We start from the raw sequence: 24,744 nt of genomic DNA, 5'->3' as shown, positions 1-24,744 counted from the left end.
TGTCTGTTTTTTGTTTGTTTTTTTTGGTGGGGGGGGGGTTATTATTAGCTTACCTGACCAAGAGGGTCATGTGAGGTTTGGCAATAACTTGCGTCAATCGTTGTCCGTCGTCGTTAACATTTTCAAAACTCTCCTCTGACAGTACTTGACATCCCTTCGGCTCCTGCGTATGGAGTGTTCATATCACAACTCATACGTTATGCCAGAGCTTGCCGAAACTACACAGACTTTTTGTATCGCGCTAGAACTCTAATAAATAGGCTTCTGGAACAGGGTTATGTTGCTACAAGATTGAAGTCATCACTACAGAAGTTTTATGGTCGTCATCATGAACGTGGATCGTTATGGTGTATCCATCAGCACCATGAAAACTGATGTATTCAACGGGTCATAGTTTTCTTTTCCTCGTTTGTCTACCCCGGACTTTTTATGAGCAACTCTGCGGTTGTTTGTAGAAAAGCAGAGGACGCTTACCCTACCGTTGCACCTGGTCCATGCTCCCAGTCTTTAGTGGAGTCCGAGTTGCTCATTTACTTTTGTTACTTTGTATGTATGATTTTAGTTACTTTATGTTCTTTGTTGTGAATGTCTGTTTTTCATGTCTGGTCTTTGTCCCTGGATTACATTCTGTTGATTACCCTATAACCTTGGTTCCCTTGATTACTCTTTGACTAATTAGAACCAAATTTAGTATGGATGTTCCTTAAGGTGTTCTGCATAGAACCTGGTGTGGGGCATATGAGTCAGACAGTAGTCTTTCGCATATATATATCAAAAACCGTTAGGTTTAGTCAAATCATGACGAGATCTATCTGTGGTCAAAGTTTCGCTTCAATCTGCTAAGCCATGTTTGAGTTATTATATTTTTTCGACATTTTCTTTTTGCTATTTTTAATTTTATTTCTTTCAAAAATCTTCTCCTCTGAGTCTTCTTTACCAATTAGCACCAAACTTGGTATGAATGTTCCTTGAGGTATTTTGCATAGAACTGTTGTGGATATATATAGTTCAGTATTTTCCTCCATTTCCAATTTATTTTAATAATAACCTAGAATAATATTTTTTATTGAAATGTGTGCTCTAAAACCAATAGATTATTCCAAATAATATTATAATAAATACCACATCAGCTATTTTTTCTTTGTTTGATTTTCTTTAGGGGATGCTTTTATATAATTATTAAGATTCTAAATTTTTGTTTAAAACAGGGAAAGCTTCCAACAATATACAGAACTTCGATCAAGTTTAAAGATTATAAAATGAAAATCGTTCTTTGATATGGTTATAAGTACCCGTGTAGCATAGACCTGTAATTCTATGCTAAACACATGGAATGTGAAATACAATCTAATTAAGTACTTCTCCATCTAAGAATCAGGCAAAATGTGTATAAGGTGTGGCACATGAACAAAATATGCACAGAGATTTTATTGCAGTATCCAAGTATTTATACCTCAAAACCTCAAGAAATTATCGTCAAAGTGTTTGTAACGTTTGCCTTTTTAAGATATTGATAGGTCAAATTTAGTTGAAGTGCACTGTGGAAAATGGCGGGAAAATATCTACGTCATCAATGCTTCAGGATAAATTTAAATATCTTTTCAGTCGAGTTCTAGGTGTATTTTAATGTTTGAGGCAAAAAAGACCAAATTTGGGAAAATGATGTGCCACTCATTGCCTGATTCTTATGCAGAGTGGTACTTAAAATTAGACCTATCAACTGTTGCATTCAGCCACTGCATAAGGGAACTAAAAACACTCTGCTGTCTGTTCTGATGACCTTTCTGATCAGCCAATCAGATTTCATCTTTCATGATTTTGAAAGCATTATTCTAACTTAGTGGAAAATCCGAGGATTCTGAAGAGGTCAACTGAACAGAAAGCAAAAGGAGTTTTGTTAGATACTACATTTAGTGATTGAATGGAACAATGGATAGGTCTTATTTTATTCAGATTGTGTAATATAAAATCCCTGAAAAACTAATCTCAATAAAGGATGTCAATAAAATTACAAATTAAATTACAAATGAGAATCCGGCAAAAAGTAAAAAAAAAAATCCTGAAACATGCATGCCAAAAACCTTTATATCTTACAATATATTCGTACTCAAGAAATTTTTGTCTATTTAAAAAAAATGACCACTTTTTAATCTATGCATCACTGACTTTGTTTGGAACTTATATTATTATCAGAATGTTTCATTTTGGTATTTAACTGAGTTATCTGCCATTGAAATATCAATTTGCGATGCATTCCAATGAAATTATAACTCATCTTACAAAAATCTTGTCGTTATTTCCTGATTCTGAATATAAAAATAGTCAAACTGCACTTTCAGTTTTTTTTCATTCCATTTTTCATCCACTGCCTGATTCTTACAAAGATTGACACTTAAGGAGATAGACCTAGGGTAAAGGGCACACCTATTAAAAATCATTGGAACGTTTGTATGCAGCATTTTACATTAATCTTATTTAAGCATTTAATTAACTTGGATTCATTTTATTCTGCTTTAAACGAATGCTTGAGAGCCTTTGGTGAAATTGAATATGATACAAACATATCACTGATTCCACGAGTTATGTACCTTACCCTAGGTCTACCTCCTTAATGTCCGAAAAAAAAATTACCAATTTTACATCTCGTTGCCTTATTATAATTCCGTATATATAGCACCTATTCAAAATAATGTATTAACTCAAAGGAAATTTCAATTATAATTTTTCTTTCGAAAACTTTTCGATGACATAAATGTCAATTTTCTGGACACAATTTCGTTCACATTCATCACCAACGCTTACTCTATTAACCGTATCTGCCATTATACGACTCTTATTCAAGTCCCCTTTAACATTTATATTCGTATCATCTATTTTCGGTGCATGCCTTTTTTTATGGTTCGAGTCATAAAGGAAAGTCTCGATTGACATTTCTTCATTCATTATCTGGTCTTCGTGTATAGTAGTAGGAGATACCGTATTTCTCTTTAGTCCCTCGCGAATCGGTTTGTAACAAACTCTAACCATGATTGGATTGACCAGGGCGACGAAACAGTGATACAATATGGCAGCGATTCTCCCTTTTGTTGCATTATCTTCAGAGTTGTTCATCATAGCTATAAGCCCCCACTGTAAAGACCACGAACATGTCATGATGGAGTTGATGACTATATTCCTAACCATTCCGTTGAAAAATTCCCGTTCTATGGACGGGGTCATTCTCCGGATAGCCCTTTTTTCCTTTATATTGAAATATGCAGCAAAAGAGGTTACTAAAATCAGACAAACAATGCAAATAAAAAAAAGCAAGGCCCGAATGACTATTCCCAATGTTAGATAGGGATTGTGTGAAGCAAAAACACTTGCTGTGCACGTTAAAGCTCCTGTTGAAAATTTGACGTTTTCATAGAAAGATGAAATACACAAGGCACTTGTAATAATGTAAATAGCCGATGCAGTAACAGTTGGAATTTTAGTGTCAAAAAGTACTTCGTATTTATACGGTGAAATGATAAACAAAGCCTTTTCAACGGCCACAAAAGTAAAGTTAGTTATTTGGACACTTCTGAAAAGGCGCAAGGCAAAATACATGAGTTTGCATTCAAAAGTATTTAACCATATTCCATGGTTCAACAGTATAAAAAACATCATTGTCGTAAAGTTCGCTAACATAATAGAATCCCAAGATAAGAGCATTATTACAAGATGATGTCCCGGGGTCCTGAGTTTTTTCGTTCTCCATATCAAACTGATAATTCTGAAGTTTTGGAATAGCACAAACAATGTCACTAAAGCTGTCACGGAAAGATGAATTGCTATGTCCCTTTTCGATGTTTCCACGGGATAAAACTGTTGTCCATCTCTTGAAATGTTCCAAGATGGCAGTGAAAAATTATTAGTATCTCTATCCACCATCTCTTAAGTACATGTATGTTCAAAGTTACGAAGAATCGTTAAACGTTTTGTATACGAATTTCAAATTCTTACAGCGCATTGAATACATTTCCTTATTATTCCATGCTCTCTTCGTTAATTACCATGAATTTGTGCTCTTTCAAGATCCAGAAGTTCTAGAGACTCAACCCAGTTTCAGAGTTATGATTTCGATACATCATAGCCCTGTGGATGTCAAAATAGAACGATAAAATAATCCCCATTGATACCAAATGCTTATATTAACTGCGATCACCATGACAGTATTAGTCCTAATTAGCAGTCGATTATGGCCTCTTATAGTCAGCCACCTGTCTGAAGCTACGATCCAGATAGGCGCTATTAAATATTGGTATTTTTTTCTAATCCAATAGGTTTTCATGACCAGTCGATAATTAATACGAGGTAACCATATTGTTTCGAAACGGTTATGCAAGTATTATATTCATTTTAATATTTGATAATGTAGGTCTTACTATTTAATTTACACATAAGTCGTATTATGTTCAATAGACAAAAAATTAACATGTTTTATTTATTTATTTTTTTTTTTTTTGCTATTCATAATTAACTTCATTTCGACACTTATAAATAATTATAATTATAAGAACATTTGCAAATGAAATTAGTTGCATAATACCCTTAGCGGAAGATTTTGCGCGCTATAAAACCTGATTTAAAACACCTTTCATTTTGAAATGTCTGTACTAGGTCATGACCATTTCGTTGGTTTCCAAATTTCCTGTTTTTTTTCCCTGACATTGCCATTTGGTATACAGTTTTTTCTTTTGTCTACTGCCTAGAATTTATCAATTCGGTAGTTTTGTCATTAGCTTCACTTATTATAGCTTCCTTTAGAGTAGGTGTAAAATGTCGCAGGCTTGAATGCCTGTTTATAGATAACTATTTGAACATATATCTTTAAATTATTGTAGGATACCCCATTATGGTTTTAAAGAATAATGAAGGGAACCAAGGTTATAGAGTTACACTATTTATGAAAGAGTTTAAAAATCTGATAGCTAACGTATGAGCATCGTATAATTTTAACTGGAATGTTCCATTTTAAGCCATAATTTATGTTCACGAATATTTTGCTATTATTGTTGTACTAAAAAAGGATGTCCACGAAAGATCTGGGCAGTGGGCGCACATACGAAAGACCTGGGCAGTGGGCGCACATACGAAAGACCTGGGCAGTGGGCGCACATACCAAAGACCTGGGCAGTGGGCGCACATACCAATCTTTAAAAAACAGATTTTGTCTAGTATTAGAGATCACAAACCGTGTATTAAAAAATGAATGTTATTAAATATGATTTAATGAAATATGTTAAGAATTAAATATATTTCATTAAAAAGCACTAAAACTGTAAATTAAAAAAAAAAATAACGCTTTGACGAGCAACTCGGCGGGTGTTTCTAGAAAAGCAGAGGACGCCTACCCTACCGGTGCACCTGGTCCATGCTCCCAGTTTTTAGTGGAGTCCGAGTTGCTCATTTACTTTTGTTACTTTGTATGTATTATTTTAGTTACTTTATGTTCTTTGTTGCTAGAATCTTGGTTCCGTTGATTACTCTTTGATTTGTATTAGATTAAGGAACTTTGTCTTTGAACACTTAAAACTTTTGATATGGAAAAGTCCCTGTTCTCCCTGACATTAAGATAAATTTAATAACATTACAAAAAAACAAAAACAAAAACAAAAACAAAACAAAACAAAAACAAAAAATGGTCAGATAGAATTTACTCGATACCGCCAATATTATAAGACTTGTCTGGTTTCTACATGGACAGACTCTTTACGTTGCTTAACGGAATTTCAGACTTCAAAACAGCGACATTCATTATGGAATGGTTTTTATTTCCCCTAAAGACTTAAAATGTCGAAATTAAGTCTTAGAGTCAGGTCCGTCACTGATATTTTTTTACAGTATGATTGAAAATCTAGTCACTTTCCGTTTACGAAACTGAGAAACAATCTGATTAGTATTTGATTTTAGACAAATAAAAGACCATAATTAGTCAATTAATATTGATACTAGATTTATCAAAATCTTTCGTCTACAAGTGAAAATGGGGCATTAATTATGGAGCATTTCGTTATACCCCGCCCGATGATGGCGAAAAGACTACTTCATTTTGGGTTATGCTGAAACTTAACCGGTAACCTGCAATTTATTGCACTATAAACAACAGTGGAGTTTCAAAAAGATTCATTTATCCGGAGGGGGTCGGACAGATAGACGGACTGCTGGGACAGGCAGCTTTTAGGAGGGAATAACATAATACCTCTCCACTTCGGGTGTCGATAGTAGAAATGGAAGGATCTATGCCAAACTTTCCCGTGATTTTGTTCATAGAAAAGTAATCACAAGTTAAAACTATAATACATCACGAAACTCGAATTGCAATGATGATTCGACTCTATTCAATTAGGGTACGAACGCTACGTTTAATTTGTATCTCAATAAGCTATGAGTAAGGTATCATGTTTATATGTTTAGTGTTTTCAACAATATATATATATATAGCCTAGCTGGCCGAGTGGTCTAGGGCGCTGGACTTAGTGCAGGCGGTGTCATAGATGTCACAGCGGTACGAGTTCGAGTCTCGCGGAGGGAACCACCAAAAAATTGCATCGCAAATTTGACAGTTCTAACATCGTTGGGAATTTTTCAGACCCTTTTATATTACCCAAAAACATACCATCAACCATCTTACACAATCAGGGAATGCTTTCTTCTTAAATTACAGAACGCGAAAAAAAACTTACGCTATATTGGTTGTAAAGAAATCAGCAATCAGGAAATTGTGTGCAACTAAGCGCATATACGTCAAAATGCATTTTCAACGATTTTGTTATAATTTTTTTGTACTTTTAAACCATGTGATTTTTTACAACTTTGCATTTTTAGTACCAATAAATATTTTGTTTTACTGGTCCCAATGACAATTTTGGATAAGTTTTGATTACATTGACATGTATACAAGGGTTACCACAACAGTTCATACCGTTAAAAGTTCTTGAAGTTGTCTTGCTTCCGTCTTTCTTAACTTGGCTCATTGTTGCATGTATGTTCCTTCCTTGTCCTTACAATGGCAATACCAGTCGGGTTAATGGTGACAGATTTTGTACATGTTTTACTGACTATGCAGATATACACAACTTATTGCCGTTTTTAGCACGTTAATCTTTCATACACGATTATAGCCTTTCCCCCTCTGTTTCCGTATGTATGATCTGCATGATAGAAATGTAAGTTTGGACAAATCTTACTCAGTTTAATCCATTTAACACAAAGAAATCTACTAGTGACTAATAAAAAAGATGAACACTACTACATGGGTACATTTTGTGGTTAGATATTCCCGAAAAGAACTGCGGTCCTTTTCACAAAAAATCTTAAGTGTAAATTTAGTCGTAAGTTATGATGTCATAATAGAGTTAAGTATTGTGACGTCACTACTTACGACTAATTTTACTCTTACGATTTTTTGTGAAAAGGGAGGCTGGCTTAAAGCGGTCACATGAAATCAAATGGAAAATGTTACTTTTACAATTAGAAAATTGGTATAGCCAATACATGTATCTCGCCTGCATATAATTTTCATTAAAAAAAATCGGAAAAGTAAACAAGAGGCTCCCAGGAGCCCGAATCATCCACCTGGTTGAATTTTGCCTTTCAAAGGCAATAAATTTAACAAGAAATTGTCCAACAATTTTGATTCAAGAAGACTTTAGTAGGACTTCTCAAAAGGATCATTTCAACAATTGAAAATTTCTATCTATCATAGTTTTCAAGATATTAGCTGAAAACTGTAAAAAAAAAAACGTCATTTTTCCTATTTCAAGTTCAATAACTCGTATAAGGAGTCGTCTGACAACTTTTATGCCTGAAGACTTTTGTAGTCCTAAAATAAGGATCATTTCAGCTATTGAAAGAATTTGGCTAAACCTAACGGTTTTGGAGATATATGCGAAAAACTACTGTCTGACCTCTATGTTCTGTGTTTAGTTTCAGGCTGAGTTCAGCGCACAAGTGTGATGGTCCATAGACCAATAATATAATAATCAGTGAAGCTTCAAGATGTGTGATGCTGCATCTCCAAAATAGATAGACACTAGCATACATGTACTTAAATGGTTAAAAATGTTAAAGGATTTTTTAAGAACGTATTTGCAACAAGTTACTAAACTTTAAGTATAAGCAACTTAACTTTCAACTTAAACAGGTTTAATTATCAATTATTTATGCTCCAAAATAAATACTATCAATTTATTGATATTGAATTTGCAAATAAATAAAGAATATGAAAATTACATGTTTATAATAAGTACTTTGATAATAACTTTATTAGTTTCAGTCACTCCCTTGCATGTACACTCATTTATTTTTTTAAAATCATATTTCATTTTTGAACTATTTTTTTTATTAGTTCCTGAATTGCGTGCTTTCTAATACATGAACAAAACTACAAGCCCTGTTTGTCACAGGAGACCCCGTGTCATTTGTTAGTAGTGACTTTTTTTTTGATAAATCAAATGTGTCTGTAAGACACAAATGATGCCCCGCTCGCTAGATTTGTCAAATTAAGAACATGTTTGTTTTTGTATGTAGACATGGTTTGCAGATTCAGAAATATACTGTTGGTTGATGCAGTAAATATTTGGTATGTTAGGCTAGGCACTGGAAAAATACTTGGGATGAGAAAAGGAGAGCTGATGGACAGGCCGACGAACACATAAAAATGTTTACAACTATCACCAAGTTTCGTAATATTTCTACAAAAAATCAAGATCCTATGACCTTGCACACCATCCTTATGTGTAGAAACATCCTGCAGAAAATATTTTAGATGTTCAAAAACTATACGAGGAGACAGCCGGACAAACCATGATCCATATATTTCTGAGTAAATTGACCAAGTGAAACTATCACCAATTTCCGTAATATTTCATAAAAATCAAAATATTTTGGCCCTGCACACCTTCATCATGTAAAATATTTTAGATGTAGATCAAAAACTGTATGAGAGATAGCCGGACAAGCTATTATTATGCTGTGAACTGGTCTTTTCTGGGGATGTAACCAATTTGTCCGTGTTTGACTCTTTTCCGTGTTATTTCATTTTCGTGGGAAACTCGCTTGATTATAATTGTGCGATTTCTACGGGACACATCTTAGCGGGACCTTAAAATAGACGAGGTTCAACCTATACACATTTTATTTCCACATAGTCACGTCAATTTAAGTTGTTTCCAAATATATAAATACAAAATAAGACATCAATTTAGCTTTTCCCTTTAACATTATTACAAATAAAATATACAAGTAGACAGAACTTCGAAGCAACGCTTTCGTGTTGTTTATTAAACATAGTGCAAAGACCTAAATTCAATATGATAATTTCCAACTTCAAATATAAAATTAGGTAGCTTCATCTCAAAACTTGAAAGAAAAATACTTAAAACAAAAACCTATTATAATCGAAATCAGTCACAATTTTACAAACCTTAAAATAGACGAGGTTCAACCTCTACAAATTTTATTTCCACATAATCAAGTGATGAAAGTAAAGTGTGCATGGCTTATAAAGGAACCTCATTAGGCTGGACATTTTTAACTCAATTAGCTCAAAACTACAATGTTTCCGTATGAAAAATTTCCGTCAAAGAAGTACGCAAGCTCGGGTGCGGAATAAGTAATCCTTTAATTGACTTCGGCGACTAATTAGACAAAGAACTTTTACCTGCCAAAAAATACTACTCGACTCAAATATGCCATATATAAATTAACACAATTAACTTATTCACACTTTTAAATCCATATAAATAATTTCTCTAAAATCACAATTTTAAATGAAATTTTAAGAAGTTATTTCAATAATGAAAATGCGAATATCAAAAATAAAGACAAAACTTCCACTGAAAATGCAAACTCTTTAAAAATGAATTTTATGCAATTTTGTCCACTTTTACAGCGTTATACTATGATCATGTGTAATCCGGACGGACGGACGGACGTTTTAATCAATGTAACAGCACCTCATTATTTTACAATTTTGTTTTTACAACAGAAAAAATACAACATTCTTCTTTCGCCTTAGTTCTTTTTTACCTTTTTCCCTTGTACGTAAGCCTCAGAGTTCCGTGAAATAATCGCTTGTGCAAATAACTCATTTTTTAAACCAACACCTAAAAATTGACCTAATTGCCTCGGTACCGCCTCGATTTTGTACCCTCGGTACCCACGTATCCATACCCCAAATATGTGCCTGTACACGGTGAAGTCGATGAAAAGTTTGGAGATGTTCCTTATATATTTTCAGGTTGGCATGCACGCTGGTCAGTTTTTTGTTTCATTTCACATGTAATTTGTGTATTTTTTTTTCATTTCTAAGACATGTTTTTCTAGACGCACAGCCTCGTCTGTAATCACAGGGTAATCAAGCCAACATTTGCCAAAAAGTAATAATGAACCTTACAATGTGAAGTAAGATGTAAGTTGTATAGAATGTACTGTAGAATTCAAACAAAAGGGAGATGACACCATAAAAGACATTGCAATACAGTAGAAACAATTGGATTTTCAATGTGAATTATTCCCTAAGGGCAGACAGATTGTAATGAATGATTACACATTTCATCATATAAACCTTTAAAGCAATTTAATAACAAAAATAAAAATGTGTAGCCTTTTTTGGGGGTGTATCACATATTACAGAATTTGCATGATTCTTGGCTGGAGAAGTCCTGAACTGAGTGGCCCCTTCACAGCTCTTCAGATCCTGTCCTCAATATTGTAAAATAGTCATCATACCACAGATTAATATATGCTGGATAAAGTAATTTGGAAAAACTCAAATTTTTCTTTTATTAATTCTAAAACCCAGATACATATTTCTTTTTTAATTTAACTTTCTTTGGAGAAGAAAAAGCTAGAGTTTGCTGAGAGCGCCAAGGAGAACCAGCACTTGTGTCCATATGAGATTTTTGTCTCTTGCTTGGAGATTCACAACTTTGGCAGTTGCTACTTTGTAAAAATGTTTTCTGCTGTGAGAACATTTGAAAACTTTGTCGTGACTCTGGTGACAAAAAATCCTCCTCAAAAAGATCATTTTCAGAAGCATCATCTTTAACAGATTGACTTCTCGGAGACAAGAATTTTCGAGTCGGGGTTCTCATAAAACCTGGCAAGGTGTCTGATGAAGTAGACATTGCACTACCAAGACTTGAAACACTTGATATAGATGAATGTCTTTGCCTTTTACGACTATAAGAAGTAACAAAAGGCTCAGAAAGGCTATATTGTTGTCCATCATTTTCCGTATCAACACCAGACTTTTGAGTATTTTCATTAGAGATGCCGATATTTGATTTTAAAGCGTCACTTTTTTCTGAAGTTTTGAGTATCTCATGTCCATCTTCATTCACACTTGGAGTAGCCTCCCTTGTTGGTTTTTCATTAGTGTCACCTTCACTCAAACTAAGAGAAGTCTTCCTCATCTGTTTTTCATTAGTGTCACTCCCACTTCCCGAGTAATCACTCTCAACCTCTCTAGATGGTAATCTCTTAGACTTTGACGAACTTCCAATTAACTTCCGAAGAGAAGGTGGCAGTTCTGATGAGTCAATCTCTGAATTCTTTTTACTTGCAGCATGTTTTTTCTTCACCTCCTTAATCTTGTCTAGTTTCTTTTTGACTTCTTCATCCTAAAAATAAATTAAATCAAACATACATTGAAAATTTCACCTCAAAATCGGTGTCACATGTCATATCAACACAAGACACCAATATCACTACAAGGGCCACCTTGATCTCATAAAAATGGCATGTCAAAATCTGTATTACATGCCATATCAACCCATGATTTCATCCCTCGATCCTGTGACCCTTGTGTGATATAGCGGTTTCAGGTTTATACAGCCTAGGATACAAATTTTAAGTAGCACTCCAGATAAGAATCATACAAAATGTGATTCATGGGTAAAAAGCCTACATATTTTTATTTTTGATATTTTGTTTGAAATGTCATCATAAACAGAAAGTAACATGTGGTTTTTCATATAACCTGTGCTCTTAGGAGATAAAAATTATATAGAATGCACTGTAGATTTCAAAATTTAGGGAGATAACTCTGTAAATGCCACTCAAATACAATAGAATCTACTGGATTTTCAATGTTGATTATCTCCTAAGAGCAGGCAGATTTGAATGAATAATTACTCATTTCATAGTGTAGACCCATAAAACAATTTAATTACAAAAATAAAAATATGTAGTCTTTTTTTGGGTGTATCACATTTTTCAGATTTTGCATGATTCTTACAAAGACAGCTACTTAACATGTAATATTCACCATATAACCCAACATTCTATTGGGGTCTATCTAGTATAAATTGACCACAGTATGTTCATAAATAAGTACAAGTTAGCACATTCTGTATAAATATTCTATTTAAGGAATGTTTCTCATGTACGAAATAATCTGGTTTGCGGCAGTTTGCATTGAAATTTTTTTTAAGTTAAATTTTTCTTCTTCTAAAGTGGGTGCAATGTAGATATCTTTTGTGGTAAATTAGTGTGAAATTAAGGTTTCAACCTAAAACCACCTAAATGGCATGCCGACCACGCCTCCACCTAAATCTGCCCCTGATTATCTTTATTTTCATTTGGTCTCAGGGTAGTAATTGCTTGCCCCAAGTGCAGGAGGTATTGTATTTGATCCCCAACTGAGTCATACCAAAGACTTTAAAGTTAGTAGTAAGTTGCATCTCCAGCAAGCATATGGTCTTAAATGGGTAGATAAACAACTGCTCTAATTAAGGCAGATGAAACACTTATCTCCATTTTTTGTGTTTGTATAAAGTTTCATTATTTCAATAACAAAAAATCTGAAAACAATGAAAAAAGGGAGCTGATGCCAACAAAGACAAAAGCTATTCCAAAAAATAATTAAAATCCCTCAAAGCAATGTTCCAAATATTGACAAGTAGAAAAACAGCAGTATACAATATTCTGATGCAACATTCCATGTAAGGTTGAACTTCATTGGATAATATTGTAACTCTAACTTTTAAGCATGTACAGATGTTATATTAATACAGTGCTTGCCTTTAGCCACCAGCCTGCAGCCCATGGCTAGTAAAAATTGATTTGGGCTAATGAAACGATGTGTATATTACTTATTTCAGGCTAGATGAATCCTATACAGTCCTCTATTATTTGGGCTAGTCATTGAGAATTTTGAAGGAAGGGACTGTTAATATTTTTTTTGGATAAGTTGAATGGAGATGCTGGTGACTGAATTGCATATGAAAATAGATCTGACTGCAGCAAATCCACAATCACTGCCTCCAAATCTTCAAATGCAATATAGTGGTCAATTTCACTGGTCGTAAATTATGATGTCTTTACAGAAAATAGAATTGCAATGTCACAACTTACAACTAACCAATATTTTACACCTATGAATTTTTTGTGTGAAATTGTCAGTAGATTTACCCATAATACACCTGTTAAAAAGACAAACTATCATAAAAATCTGAACTTTAAAACAGAATCTCCTTTTAGAAAAAGTGATTAATTCCAAATAAGTTTCCAGCATTCATTCTCAATTTACTATTGCTTTGAAGTGTTTCTTTTTTTTCTTCAAAATAAACTTTCTTCACAGGCTCTTATTTTGCACTTGTACATTTCCAAGCAGTATATCTCTTAAATAGCTCACATTACATCATCCCACGATGCCCTTTTTATGGCAACAAAAAGACTAAATTAATACCAGGAGCTAAGTGTTTAAATGGATATAAAGACATGATAGAATTGAGTGCAGAAATGTAAATAGTCACTAACAAAATCAAAACAGGGAGAACTTATTTGCAGCAATTCAACTTCCTTAATTTTATATACCTGTAACCTCAGGGAGAACTTATTTGTAGCAATTCAACCTCCTTAATTTTATATTCCTGTAACCTCAGGGAGAACTTATTTGTAGCAATTCAACCTCCTTAATTTTATGTACCTATAACCTATCTTAATTTAAAAGGGATGAATCAGGGACAGGAAAATATCTAAAGCTTTGCTTTTATCTATGTAATTTTTTTTTTATATGGACCAGGTCTATTCTACCTATCAATATCATTATCATAATGCTATATCTTTGTACAATGAATAGAAACTTTCAATAATACCATTTGTATTATTTGTACCATTGAAGCTGGACATTTCCATTTAATAGTACTGTATGCTGCAAGGGCAAAACCAGATATTTTGAAAACAGGTGGTTCATGGCTATCATTTGCTTGTTTTCACCCAAATTTTTCATGAAGATATATTTAAAAAAATAAAATAAAAAGAAGGGTACAACCACCAAAACTACCTGAATCCTTCACTGTGCTGTTATTTTGAAAGTTGTTGTTTTAATACAAATGTAATCCCTGTTTCTAATACAGCAAACATTATGCCCAGTACCAAAAATAACAAGAAAACAGTTTGCACAATAGCATTTACAAGTACAAATATTTTGCGAACTAAAGCTTTGTAGGGACATGCAAGTTCTAGTAACAGACACAACCTTTAAATCTATAAACTTTTCTCTAAATTGAGACTAGATAATACCTATTACACACAGCACCTTTTCTTAAGAAAATGCCATATTCTGATCATCTGACCAAAAGCATCCTATCTTTATACATCTGTCTGTCCCACAATAACTCAAAAATGCTGCCACCATTTTTGTGAAACTTAAGTGAATTGTTTCACTCTATTAATGTGGGCTTCCTTTAAATTTCTATGAATTTCTGCTCTGTTATTTTTGAGTAATGGGACTTAATTCGCACAAAAATGGGGTGATTTTATATTTTCAGACTATAGCTCAAAAACCCTAGCAGCAATGTCAATGAAACTGAAGTGAAATGCTTTTTTATATTCATGTAAGCTCCCTTTCAATTTTTGTAAATTTCTGATTCCATGATATGTATTCATATTTTCAAAAGTAATTAGACTTTATTCATGAAATAAGGAGTGATTTTACAGTTTTAGGACTATAACTCTGTAGTGGTTGCACCCATTTTTATGAAACTTTGAAAAATAGTAACTTCATCACTATTTAAGAAATCGTGGAAACTCCATTTTATCACTGTTTTACCACAGGCTGGCCATTTATTTCAATTTGTTTTCAATAATGACAATAATAAAATGGAGTTTCTGTGATTTATTTCAATTCTAATATGACCAGTTTCTCTACACTTTTGAATAGACGCACCTATGTGTAGCAGGATATGTTGGTCATGTGTTTATTACTTATTTTTACCATGGCTATGGTCTAAAGAGCTTTGAAACACATCATATTAAAATGAACTACTGATGTTTGCTCCCATTTCAATTGTAGTGAATTACTGAATTTTTGGACTTCATTCATAAAAAGGGGGATTCCCCAGAATTCCACAATAACTTCAAAACATTTTTTTTTCTTCAATACAAGTCTTCCCCCCAAAAAAAAGTCAATTTTATGGGGTGTGGCCTTTTTGACCCCTTATAGCTAGAAACTGATAAAAGACATCTAATTGAAAAAAGGTAAGGATTTTCAAAAGGACTCCAATAAAACAAATAACATTAAAAATAGCAAAAATCATTGAAAAAGGGCAATAACTCTAACATGGCTTAACAGATTAAAACCAAAATTTGACAAGAAATAGACCTCATCACGCTGAACACTTTTACCCAATGTCAGAATTTAGCTAAACCTAATCGCTTTGGAGATATATGAGAAAAACTACTGTCTGACCTCTATGTTCTATTTTTAGTAATAGAGGTCATGTTTTTCGATGAATCAAAAATCCCCACATCAGTTCTATGCAGGATACCTCAAGGAACATTTATACCAAGTTTGGTTCTAATCAGTCCAGTAGTTTCAGAAGAGAAGAGTTTTGTATAATTGTTAACGATGACAACGGATGCCAAGTGATGGCAATAGCTCACATGGCCTTAGGCCAGGTGAGCTAAAAATTGAAATTGGACCAAAAATAAAAAAAGTTGATTTTTTTGGGGCATGGCCCAATTTTTTACCCTTTTAACTCTAAAATGGTTTATGCCATATATCTGAATCACCAAAATCAAAGCATCAATGAGTTTTTTGTATCAATTCTAATGATTTTTGGTCCCCACTTTTTAGCCCATTATTTACAAAAGAAGTTGGGCAAAAACCTACAAAAACTATAGGGCCATTCACCATGTTCTTAGAAACAATGTGTTAAAATTTCAAAACTTGACAAAGGGATACCCCCGCAATTATTGTTTATAACCTTCATGATTATTCAAAACTATTTACTACCTATCTTAAATACTAAAGGAGATATCTGGAATAAACAAGTACTCTATTCCCTCAAAATGGTGACAAAATGACTACGTCCAACTATTCATGAAGATGTCAAATATTGAAAGAAATCAAACCCCTGATAATATGCACATATTCAATCCATATATAATCATTCTGCAAAGTATCAACTTCCTAACCTAAATACAGTAGGAGTTCTAAGGTGTGAGGTGTTAAGCAGATGTTTATCTCGAAGAACTCTAGCCTGACAATAACATTCATATGCCACAGATATAATACATGTCCCAGACTCCCGGTATAAGTATTTATCACAGCTTTCTTTCATACTGTTAATTGCAACAATATAAACCTGTGACAAACATCAATTGGGAGTTTAACCGATCAGAACTCCTCAGTCTTTCTTGTTACACATGAGAAAACCTTGTATGAAGGAAGTGGAAAAATCTATCCAGAATTTGATTCATCTGATTTTAAAATTATAGCGTAATTAGTTAATTTTTTCACCAATGCATTTTTACCTTAGCTCTTCTCTTCATGCCAAAATTCTTGTAAGAGTCAGTGTTTGTTATTTCTAGTGACATGTAACTAAAATTTTTTGCACCACTTGTCTCAAGTGACCTTCCACGGGACAGCAAAATCCTGGTCAGATAAGATATCACTTACCACTTTCAGGACTAATGGTCACCCCTATAAGTACCAAAATCACACTGAACTTAAATCTATGTAAGCGCATACTTCTTGTGTATGTTGATCAAAAGTGGTCAAAATAAAAACTGAGAATGTATAGTATAAAATCATATTGGTAATTTACTACAAATGTGTATGAATATTATTTACACATGTGAGTAACTCGCCTCCATGCTGTCAATTAGCAGAAAAGGTAAAAATGTGGATTTTCAGTATTATTTATTCAAGTAAATTTTATAAAATTTCTATAATCATCGCACCATTATTGTAATAATTTTGAAAGCCTTACTTTACAAGCTTTGCAATGGTATGCCACATAAAGATGTTTTTTTGTCTTGGGAACTCACAGTGAAACTTAGAAAAATTACTTTTTTAACATGTTAGGTAATGGAAGTGTAAAAAGTGGTTAGTGAGACCTCAGATGAGTGGTCTTTTTTCCAAACACCTAGGGCTTTTTCCACCTGGTAGATGGACTTGGTAGTTCTGAATGACTTCCAGCCAATTTAAATTCTTTCAATCAACCAAATTAAAGTGTGACATCACACCGAAAATGAGAATGCTGGTTAATTTTACATAATATGCACTAAATAGAAAGTATAACATAAATTATCTTTCAAAAAGTTCTCCAGTTCTATGAAGAATTATTTTTTGAATTTAAGTAGCACTCCAGCTAAGAATCATGTGACACATGGTTGGAAAGCCTACATATTTTTTATTTTTGATATTTTGTTTTAAAATACTTCAGTAAACAAAAAATAACACTTGGATTTTCATAGAACCCTTGTTCATAAGAGATATAAATTATAAAGAATGCACTGTAGAATTCAAAATTAAGGGAGATAACTCTGTACAGGACAGTAAAACACAATAGAAACTGTTTGATTTTCAATGTGGATTATCTCCTATGAACAGACAGATTGGAATGACTAATTATACATATCATCATATAGACATATATACTTAATAACAAAAAATAACAAGAGGACCACCTGGTTGAATTTGCCTTTCAAAGGCAATAAATTTAACGCGAAGTTGTCCAAAAATTTTGACTCAAGAAGTCTTTGGTAGGACTTATCATAAGGATCATTTCAACAATTGAAAGTTTCTTTTGATCTATCATAGTTTTCAAGATATTGACTGAAAACTGTAAAAAAAGTCATTTTTTCCCCATTCAAGGGAAATAACTCTTATAAGGAGTCATCTGACAACTTTCATCCCTGCAGACTTTTGTAGTACAAATAATAAGGATCATTTCAGCTATTAAAAGAACTTGGCTAAACCTAACGGTTTTGGGGATATATGCAAAAAACTACTGTCTGACCTCTATGTTCTATTTTCAGTAACATCAGCCATGTTTCTCGACAGATAAAAAATTCCCACATCAGTTCTATTCTGGATACCCCAAGAAGCATTCATACAAAAGTTTGGTTTCAATTGGTCCAGTAGTGTCAGAGGAGAAGATTTTGGAAAGAAATAACATTAAAAATTTACAAAAAATCGTTGAAAAAGGGCAATAACTCCAACATGGCTTACCGAATTTAAACCAAAATTTGACCGGAGATAGATCTCATCATGCTGAGCACTTTAACCCAGTCAGAATTTAGCTAATGGTTTTGGAGATAAATGTGAAAATCTACTGTCTGACCCCTATATTCTATTTTTAGTAATGGCAGCTATGTTTTTCCACGAATCAAAAATCCCCATATCAGTTCTATGCAGGATACCCCAAGAAACATTCAAACTAAGTTAGGTTCTAATTAGTTACGTCGTTTCAGAGGAGAAGAGTTTTATATAACTGTTAACGACGATGATGACGGACAACAACGATGACGGATGCCAAGTCATGGCAATAGCTCACCTGGCCTTTGGCCAGGTGAGCTAAAAATATAAAGCCTTTTTCAGGGTGTATCACATTTTACAGAATTGGCAAGATTCTTACAAAGACTACTACTTTAATTTCAACAAAAGGCTCAATCAGTAAAATCCTCAGCCTTCCATATCTAACTTACTTCAGTGCTCTTCCACTGTAATTTAAAGTAAAAGAGAGCACAAAAACTTGAAAAACTGTGCGCAAAGCCAGGTAAAGGGAAAACAGAAAATTGTTCTGGGCTGAAATCAAATACCACTGTAAAGTATACATTAATTGCTTCTGTCAAAATATCAAGTGGATGGGATGTGTTTAACAGACACAGTGATCACTATATACTCCCTGCATTCATAGCAATGGTATGAAAAAAAAAACACCTTAGAAGAGAAAGTTAAGACAATATATGAACTAAAGTGTCAGTTTACTGCTAAAGCCATTCAGCTGTCTTTATTATGAAAAAATATAACTCTTAGCCACTTAGAAAATTAAGAAACAAGTGACCATATACTAAATTACAGTAAGTAACACGGTTAACGTCAGGGTATAGAGTTGGTCTTCCCTTCACTAAATGATCATTACCTAATGAAGATTCTTAGATAATTAACTAGGTGATTGACAATGAGATAACCTTACATCTTTCCATTAGTATTTAAGGAGACAGACCTAAGGTAAGGGACACAATTCTTGAAATCAGTGATCTGTTTGTATCATATTCAATTTCACCAAAGCCTATCAAGCTTTCTTTTGAAACAGAATGAAATCAAAGTTACTTTGATGCTTACACAAGATTGATGTAAGATGCTGAATACAAACCTTCCAATGATTTTTAAGAGTCGTGTCCTTTACCTTAGGTCTACTTTCTTAAATCTGAAACCAATAAAACTTTAAATCTCTTTTGTAAATCGTGCAGTTGACTATCCAAGGCAGTTCATCAGGTGACTGCCAATCAGTAGCAATAAGATCAACAGTATCCTGTGATCATCGTCCTTAATCAAACTATAACATACCCTGGAAGCCAGTAGATCTGTCACAGGCTCATCATTCCATAACCTGGTAATCATTTGACTTAGGACATCGGTTGATAGCTCAGAAACTAATGGCAGATGCTTTAATTCATTACATGCTATACTGCAAACTTTGTCCTAAAACCAGTAGAAAATAACTGCTTTGTTCAATATTATTTTTTAAGGAAGATTTTTTTTCAAAGTCAAGAATATTTTGCAGCCTAATTTTCAAGCATGAAAAACAAGTGTCTAATGACGACACTGATGAGAGCATGGTTGATGATGACACAGGTTATACAATTTATAGAGATCCAAAGTTATTATTCTTTTTATTAAATCTCTTTTGGCCCCTTTATACCCTATTACTACACAGCTAGAGAAATAACCCAAGATATCAATCAACCCTTTCTTTGTGGTACGAAATCTTACAGTAGTATTTCATATAATTGCTAAAATATAGACTCTGGTCACCACCAATGGATATGCACTATATATGAGTAAATTACCACATATGAAATAAAGTAAATACCAAGATGAAATTATCTAAATTAACTTATTTATTGTTCATTTGTATCAAAAGGTAATCTAAGTAATTTGAAAAAATATATTTAAACGTTGCTTTTTTAAATTTGAATATTAGAACATATACAATAAAAATAATGTCATATTCGCTTGGCCAATCAAAAGACAGAAGATGTCACTGGTGACCCAGTGGTTATATGTGAGAGAAACTTGTGGAATGAAAATATTACCAGGGCTTCCAGGTTATATTTCATAGATCCATACTCTTTTACTTATATCCTGTTGTTTTGAAATAGGGAAAATGCTTGTTTATGGCCCTTTTTAGACTGATTGATTGATGTCATGTGACATAAATTCATGCACTTAAGGATGAGAATGATTAACCAATCCATCAGATCCTGCTTTGAACTAGTCCGACAGTTGTGCTTTTTTATGTCTCTTTTAGTCCCTAATAATAAACAGTTGAGGTCATAACCCCCAAAACCAATAACAACCATTCCTCAGTAGTTTGGAACCTTGACATAAAATGACATCAAAATCAACTGACTAATATTCAATTTATCACATGAATACAAGTGTTTCAAATGAAGATAGTGCCAGATAAGTCTGCTTTTAACAATGTTTAAGAAGGTCAGGGATAGTTGACACAACCTAAACAGATTAATTTTAGGTCTATGGGCAGAGAGGGCATTATATCTTTTTTTTTTCTAAAAAAAAAACCCAACTCACTTGTTTAGCATTAGTTGTTATCATGGATCCAATTCGAAGATTTTGTGAACAGCAGTGGCACATTGTTTCCAAATCTTCTGGGGAACTCTCCTTTGCACCATCTTCACCATTACATAATGGACACAAAACATGGTATGGTTTCGTCAAAATGATTTCTGAAGATAAATTGATTGATTGATTGATTGATTGATTGATTTATTTATTTATTGATTGATTTATTGATTGATTAACTAATTGCGGTTTAAAGTTCTATGGCAGATAGTTCATGCATTTTAAAAAGAATACATTTGACTTATCAAACAGAACCTCCTTTTTCATTTTGGGCTGGCACATCAGTAATAGCATTACCTTTTTTTCTAACTTCAAGTCATCACTCTATCTCCTACATGTCTCCACGCTTGGCAGAAAAGCAGTGATAGAAAATTCCAAAGTATTTGGTATGACTCAATTATTAAACCCACAACGCCCCACACTTGAGGAGAGCATGTTATCCTGAGACTAATACAAAGATAAATTGAAAGATGCAGAGCAACAGCTAGATCTATCCTAATTTATTCCTTTCGGTCATGCTCTCTGTTATTAAAGGGAATGAAGCTTGTTTTTGTGCAACTATGATCAAAACAAAATTATCCACCATAAGGTGTAGCTTGATATATATTGATATGTCATTCTGCATCAAGAATCAATACTATATACATATTTAGAAATTTGGATTAAAACAAGATGTTGTACCCTACGATGTGCTGATAATACCCCCACTCAACCATCTACGGCAAATGACAAGTAGAAAACTAAGAAACCTGGAAAGGGGGGACATGAAACAAGTAATTATGCAAAAGCAATAACGTTATATATAAGCATATACTCTAATAGATGCTATCATCTAAAAAATTAACAAGACATCTGTGAGTGATGGCTCACTAGTGATACCTCCACTTTCAAACATGATATAAGCAAAATAAACAAAGCTCTTGGTAAACAGGAAGTTGTCGTTGAATTTGTCCAAAAATGTATCTCACATTCTTGGCATATGTACAGGAAGTATGTGTTAACATTTCAAGCCACTGTGATGAGAAATTGCTGAGAAAGAGGGGTAACAGACAAAATTGTTACTGACACACAGAAACATGGAGAAGGGTATAACAGAAGACCTCCCTTTCCTTTGGAGCAGTGGGATATAATTAGACATAGTAGGGTAAACAGGAAGTAGGAGAGCGACGAACCTGTAAAGTAAGGACGCCATACGATTCATCAGGCAAAAGCAATATAACAAATATCTAAGCATTCCCTCCAGTAGAAGATGAAAAATCTGTTACAGAAAAAGTTGGATAGATTGCCTTGCGGAAGATCAAAATGACTGCAATAAATCAAAAACTTGTCAAAGGGCATTTGAAGTGGTAAAGTAAATACATGTAGCCTGTCGATCTCTTAGTTTAGGAAAAAGGACTTCACAAATACTGTATTTTCTGGACTATAAGTCGATATTTTTTTTCAGCAAAGTGTCAGCCTCGACTTATCATCTACTTCGACTTACATAAGGATTTTTCAAGCATAAATGTTTATCTACAATGTGTTTTCTTAGATTTGTTTAGTTCACTTTTGATTGCTTAAATTCCAAATTTTCTAATGTTTGCACTATACTGAAGTATAATTTTTTCTCTATACATTGCAACCACTACACTTCAGATATATGAAAAAAAATACCATCAAAATATGGAGATGCATCATATTCTTGAGCAAATCTGAATGGATCTTCAACAGATTTCTGTTCATCCACGTCACTGTTGACTGCCTGTACCCATGCCCTGCCTTTTTCCTTTGTGTAGTCATCCAAAAGGAGGCTATTCATTCCTGGTCCACCTGTATAAGATTTATCTCCCTTGTCTGTGTGATGATAGACTTGGTAGAAAATATCACAATGGCTATCTAGCTATAGAAAAAAATAGTATGAAGTTTCACAAGTTGTCAGTATACCCATATAGGAAAATGATCCAACAGCATAAAAATAAAAAAAATAGCAAATTTGGAAATCAATACACAATTCGGAATGGAGATAATTGCAACAAAATATGGATGGAATGACTGACAGAATGAAGAATGAGCAGACATAGTAATTGAAACTTGAGCAGATAGGGGAAACAGGTATGGACACACCATTCAAGCTTGATGCAGCTTTGAATTAAGATAGTTATTAGACATTTAACACAGAATAAGAATTTGATCTGAACCATAGTGGCCCTTTTTGACCCTAATTTCTTAATGATTCCAGTAATATTATCGAAAATCAGTCCAAACTGGTTTTGGACTTGTTGGCCCAAGTAACTTGTTTGCCCTGAGTCCTTTTACCCTTAGGGCCTGTTTACCCATATATACACACACATATATATTTGAAGGAGGGAAAGGAAGACAATATTTGAAATGCTTACACAATTCAAAGGAATATGGTGATTGTTTACTGCAAGAATTACAGATGCCAGCAGAAAGTGCTAAAATAAGTTCCTCTGAATTATAAATACTTCATCTATTTCAACGTAATATTGAATGGTAAACAATTACTTATTATACAGTTAGGTTTTGTATTTTACTAGGATTTTTTATTATATTTTTACATCAAAAAAAGTTAAAAAAAAATATAAATATAACAAAAATGAGTCTGGTCAATATGTCAAAGAGACAACAACCCCTCCTGGGTTAAAATGTCAGCTCAAGGCCACCAGTTACTTTTCAATGAACAATGCTTACACAATTCAAAGGAATATGGTGATTGTTTACTGCAAGAATTACAGACACCAGCAGAAAGTGCTAAAATAAGTCCCTGTGAATTATAAATACTTCACCAATTTCAACCTAATATTTAATGGTAAACAATTACTTATTGTAATTGATAATTGTCTTAAACTTCAGGACACTTAGGTTTTGTATTTTACTAGGATTTTTTATTATATTTTTACATCAAAAAAAGTTACAAAAAAATATAAATATAACAAAAATGAGTATGGTCAATATGTCAAAGAGACAACAACCCCACCTGGGTTAAAATGTCAGCTCAAGGCCACCAATTACTTTTCAAAGAACAACGAGGATACCCTTACACCACAGGGCAGGCTGCAGCTGGCCCCAAAACATTATTATACACAGTGTACAGGAACAGTGAAAACTATATTTCTCTTTCTTGTTGCCATAGTTATTCACAGTCCCAATAAGTGGATGAAGTATTTTTAAAAAATATATACATTTATCTAGAAATGTATAAATATAGGATAGCAGACTTGAGGCAAAAAAGATATTAGGGCAAACAGACACGAATTCATTCCACATGGCACCATGTGGTACAATTTTTAATGCAATTAATTCCCTTTTACTAAAGCTATCATCAAGACTGGAAAAATCATATGAAGTCATTTCTATATGCTTTTACAGAAGTTCTATAATCAAATTTGATGAAAGCTTGTTTTTAACCCCTTTTTTTGGCCCCTAATTCCAAAACAGTTGGGGCCATAACCTCCAAAATCAATACATGCCTTCCTTTTGTGGTTTTGAAAGCTTTGAATAAAATTTAATGAAAATCAACCTAATAAAATTCAATTTATTACACAAAAACTTAAGTGCTAAGTGTCTGTACAAATGATAACGTCAGCCCCTGAGTGCAAATTTTTTGTAGT

The 24,744-nt window shown here is 33.4% G+C and overlaps 1 protein-coding gene across 3 annotated transcripts in view; it reads right to left on the bottom strand.

The window, feature by feature from the left end:
• Positions 1-10,793: 10,793 nt before the first annotated feature.
• Positions 10,794-24,744, bottom strand: part of LOC148621189 (uncharacterized) — a 55,696-nt gene continuing 41,745 nt past the window's right edge. For 2 of the 3 annotated variants that reach the window (XM_088575308.1, XM_088575307.1), the window contains 4 exons: positions 22,787-23,012; positions 21,083-21,237; positions 19,835-19,969; positions 10,794-11,651 (listed from right to left, as the gene is read on the bottom strand). In XM_088575308.1, the coding sequence (XP_088431434.1) occupies positions 10,821-11,651; positions 19,835-19,969; positions 21,083-21,237; positions 22,787-23,012 (1,347 nt within the window). In that variant the 3' untranslated portion in view covers positions 10,794-10,820. The remainder of the gene's footprint in view (positions 11,652-19,834; positions 19,970-21,082; positions 21,238-22,786; positions 23,013-24,744) is intronic. The other variant, XM_088575309.1, reaches the window with a different exon arrangement.

Source organism: Perna viridis, chromosome 3, assembly GCF_037379345.1.
Source record: "Perna viridis isolate PV_CMFRI_1.1 ecotype Kerala chromosome 3, ASM3737934v1, whole genome shotgun sequence".
NCBI lineage: Eukaryota > Metazoa > Mollusca > Bivalvia > Mytilida > Mytilidae > Perna > Perna viridis.
Note: the sequence above shows the minus strand (reverse complement) of the source record. Positions and strands in the feature narration are given on the sequence as shown.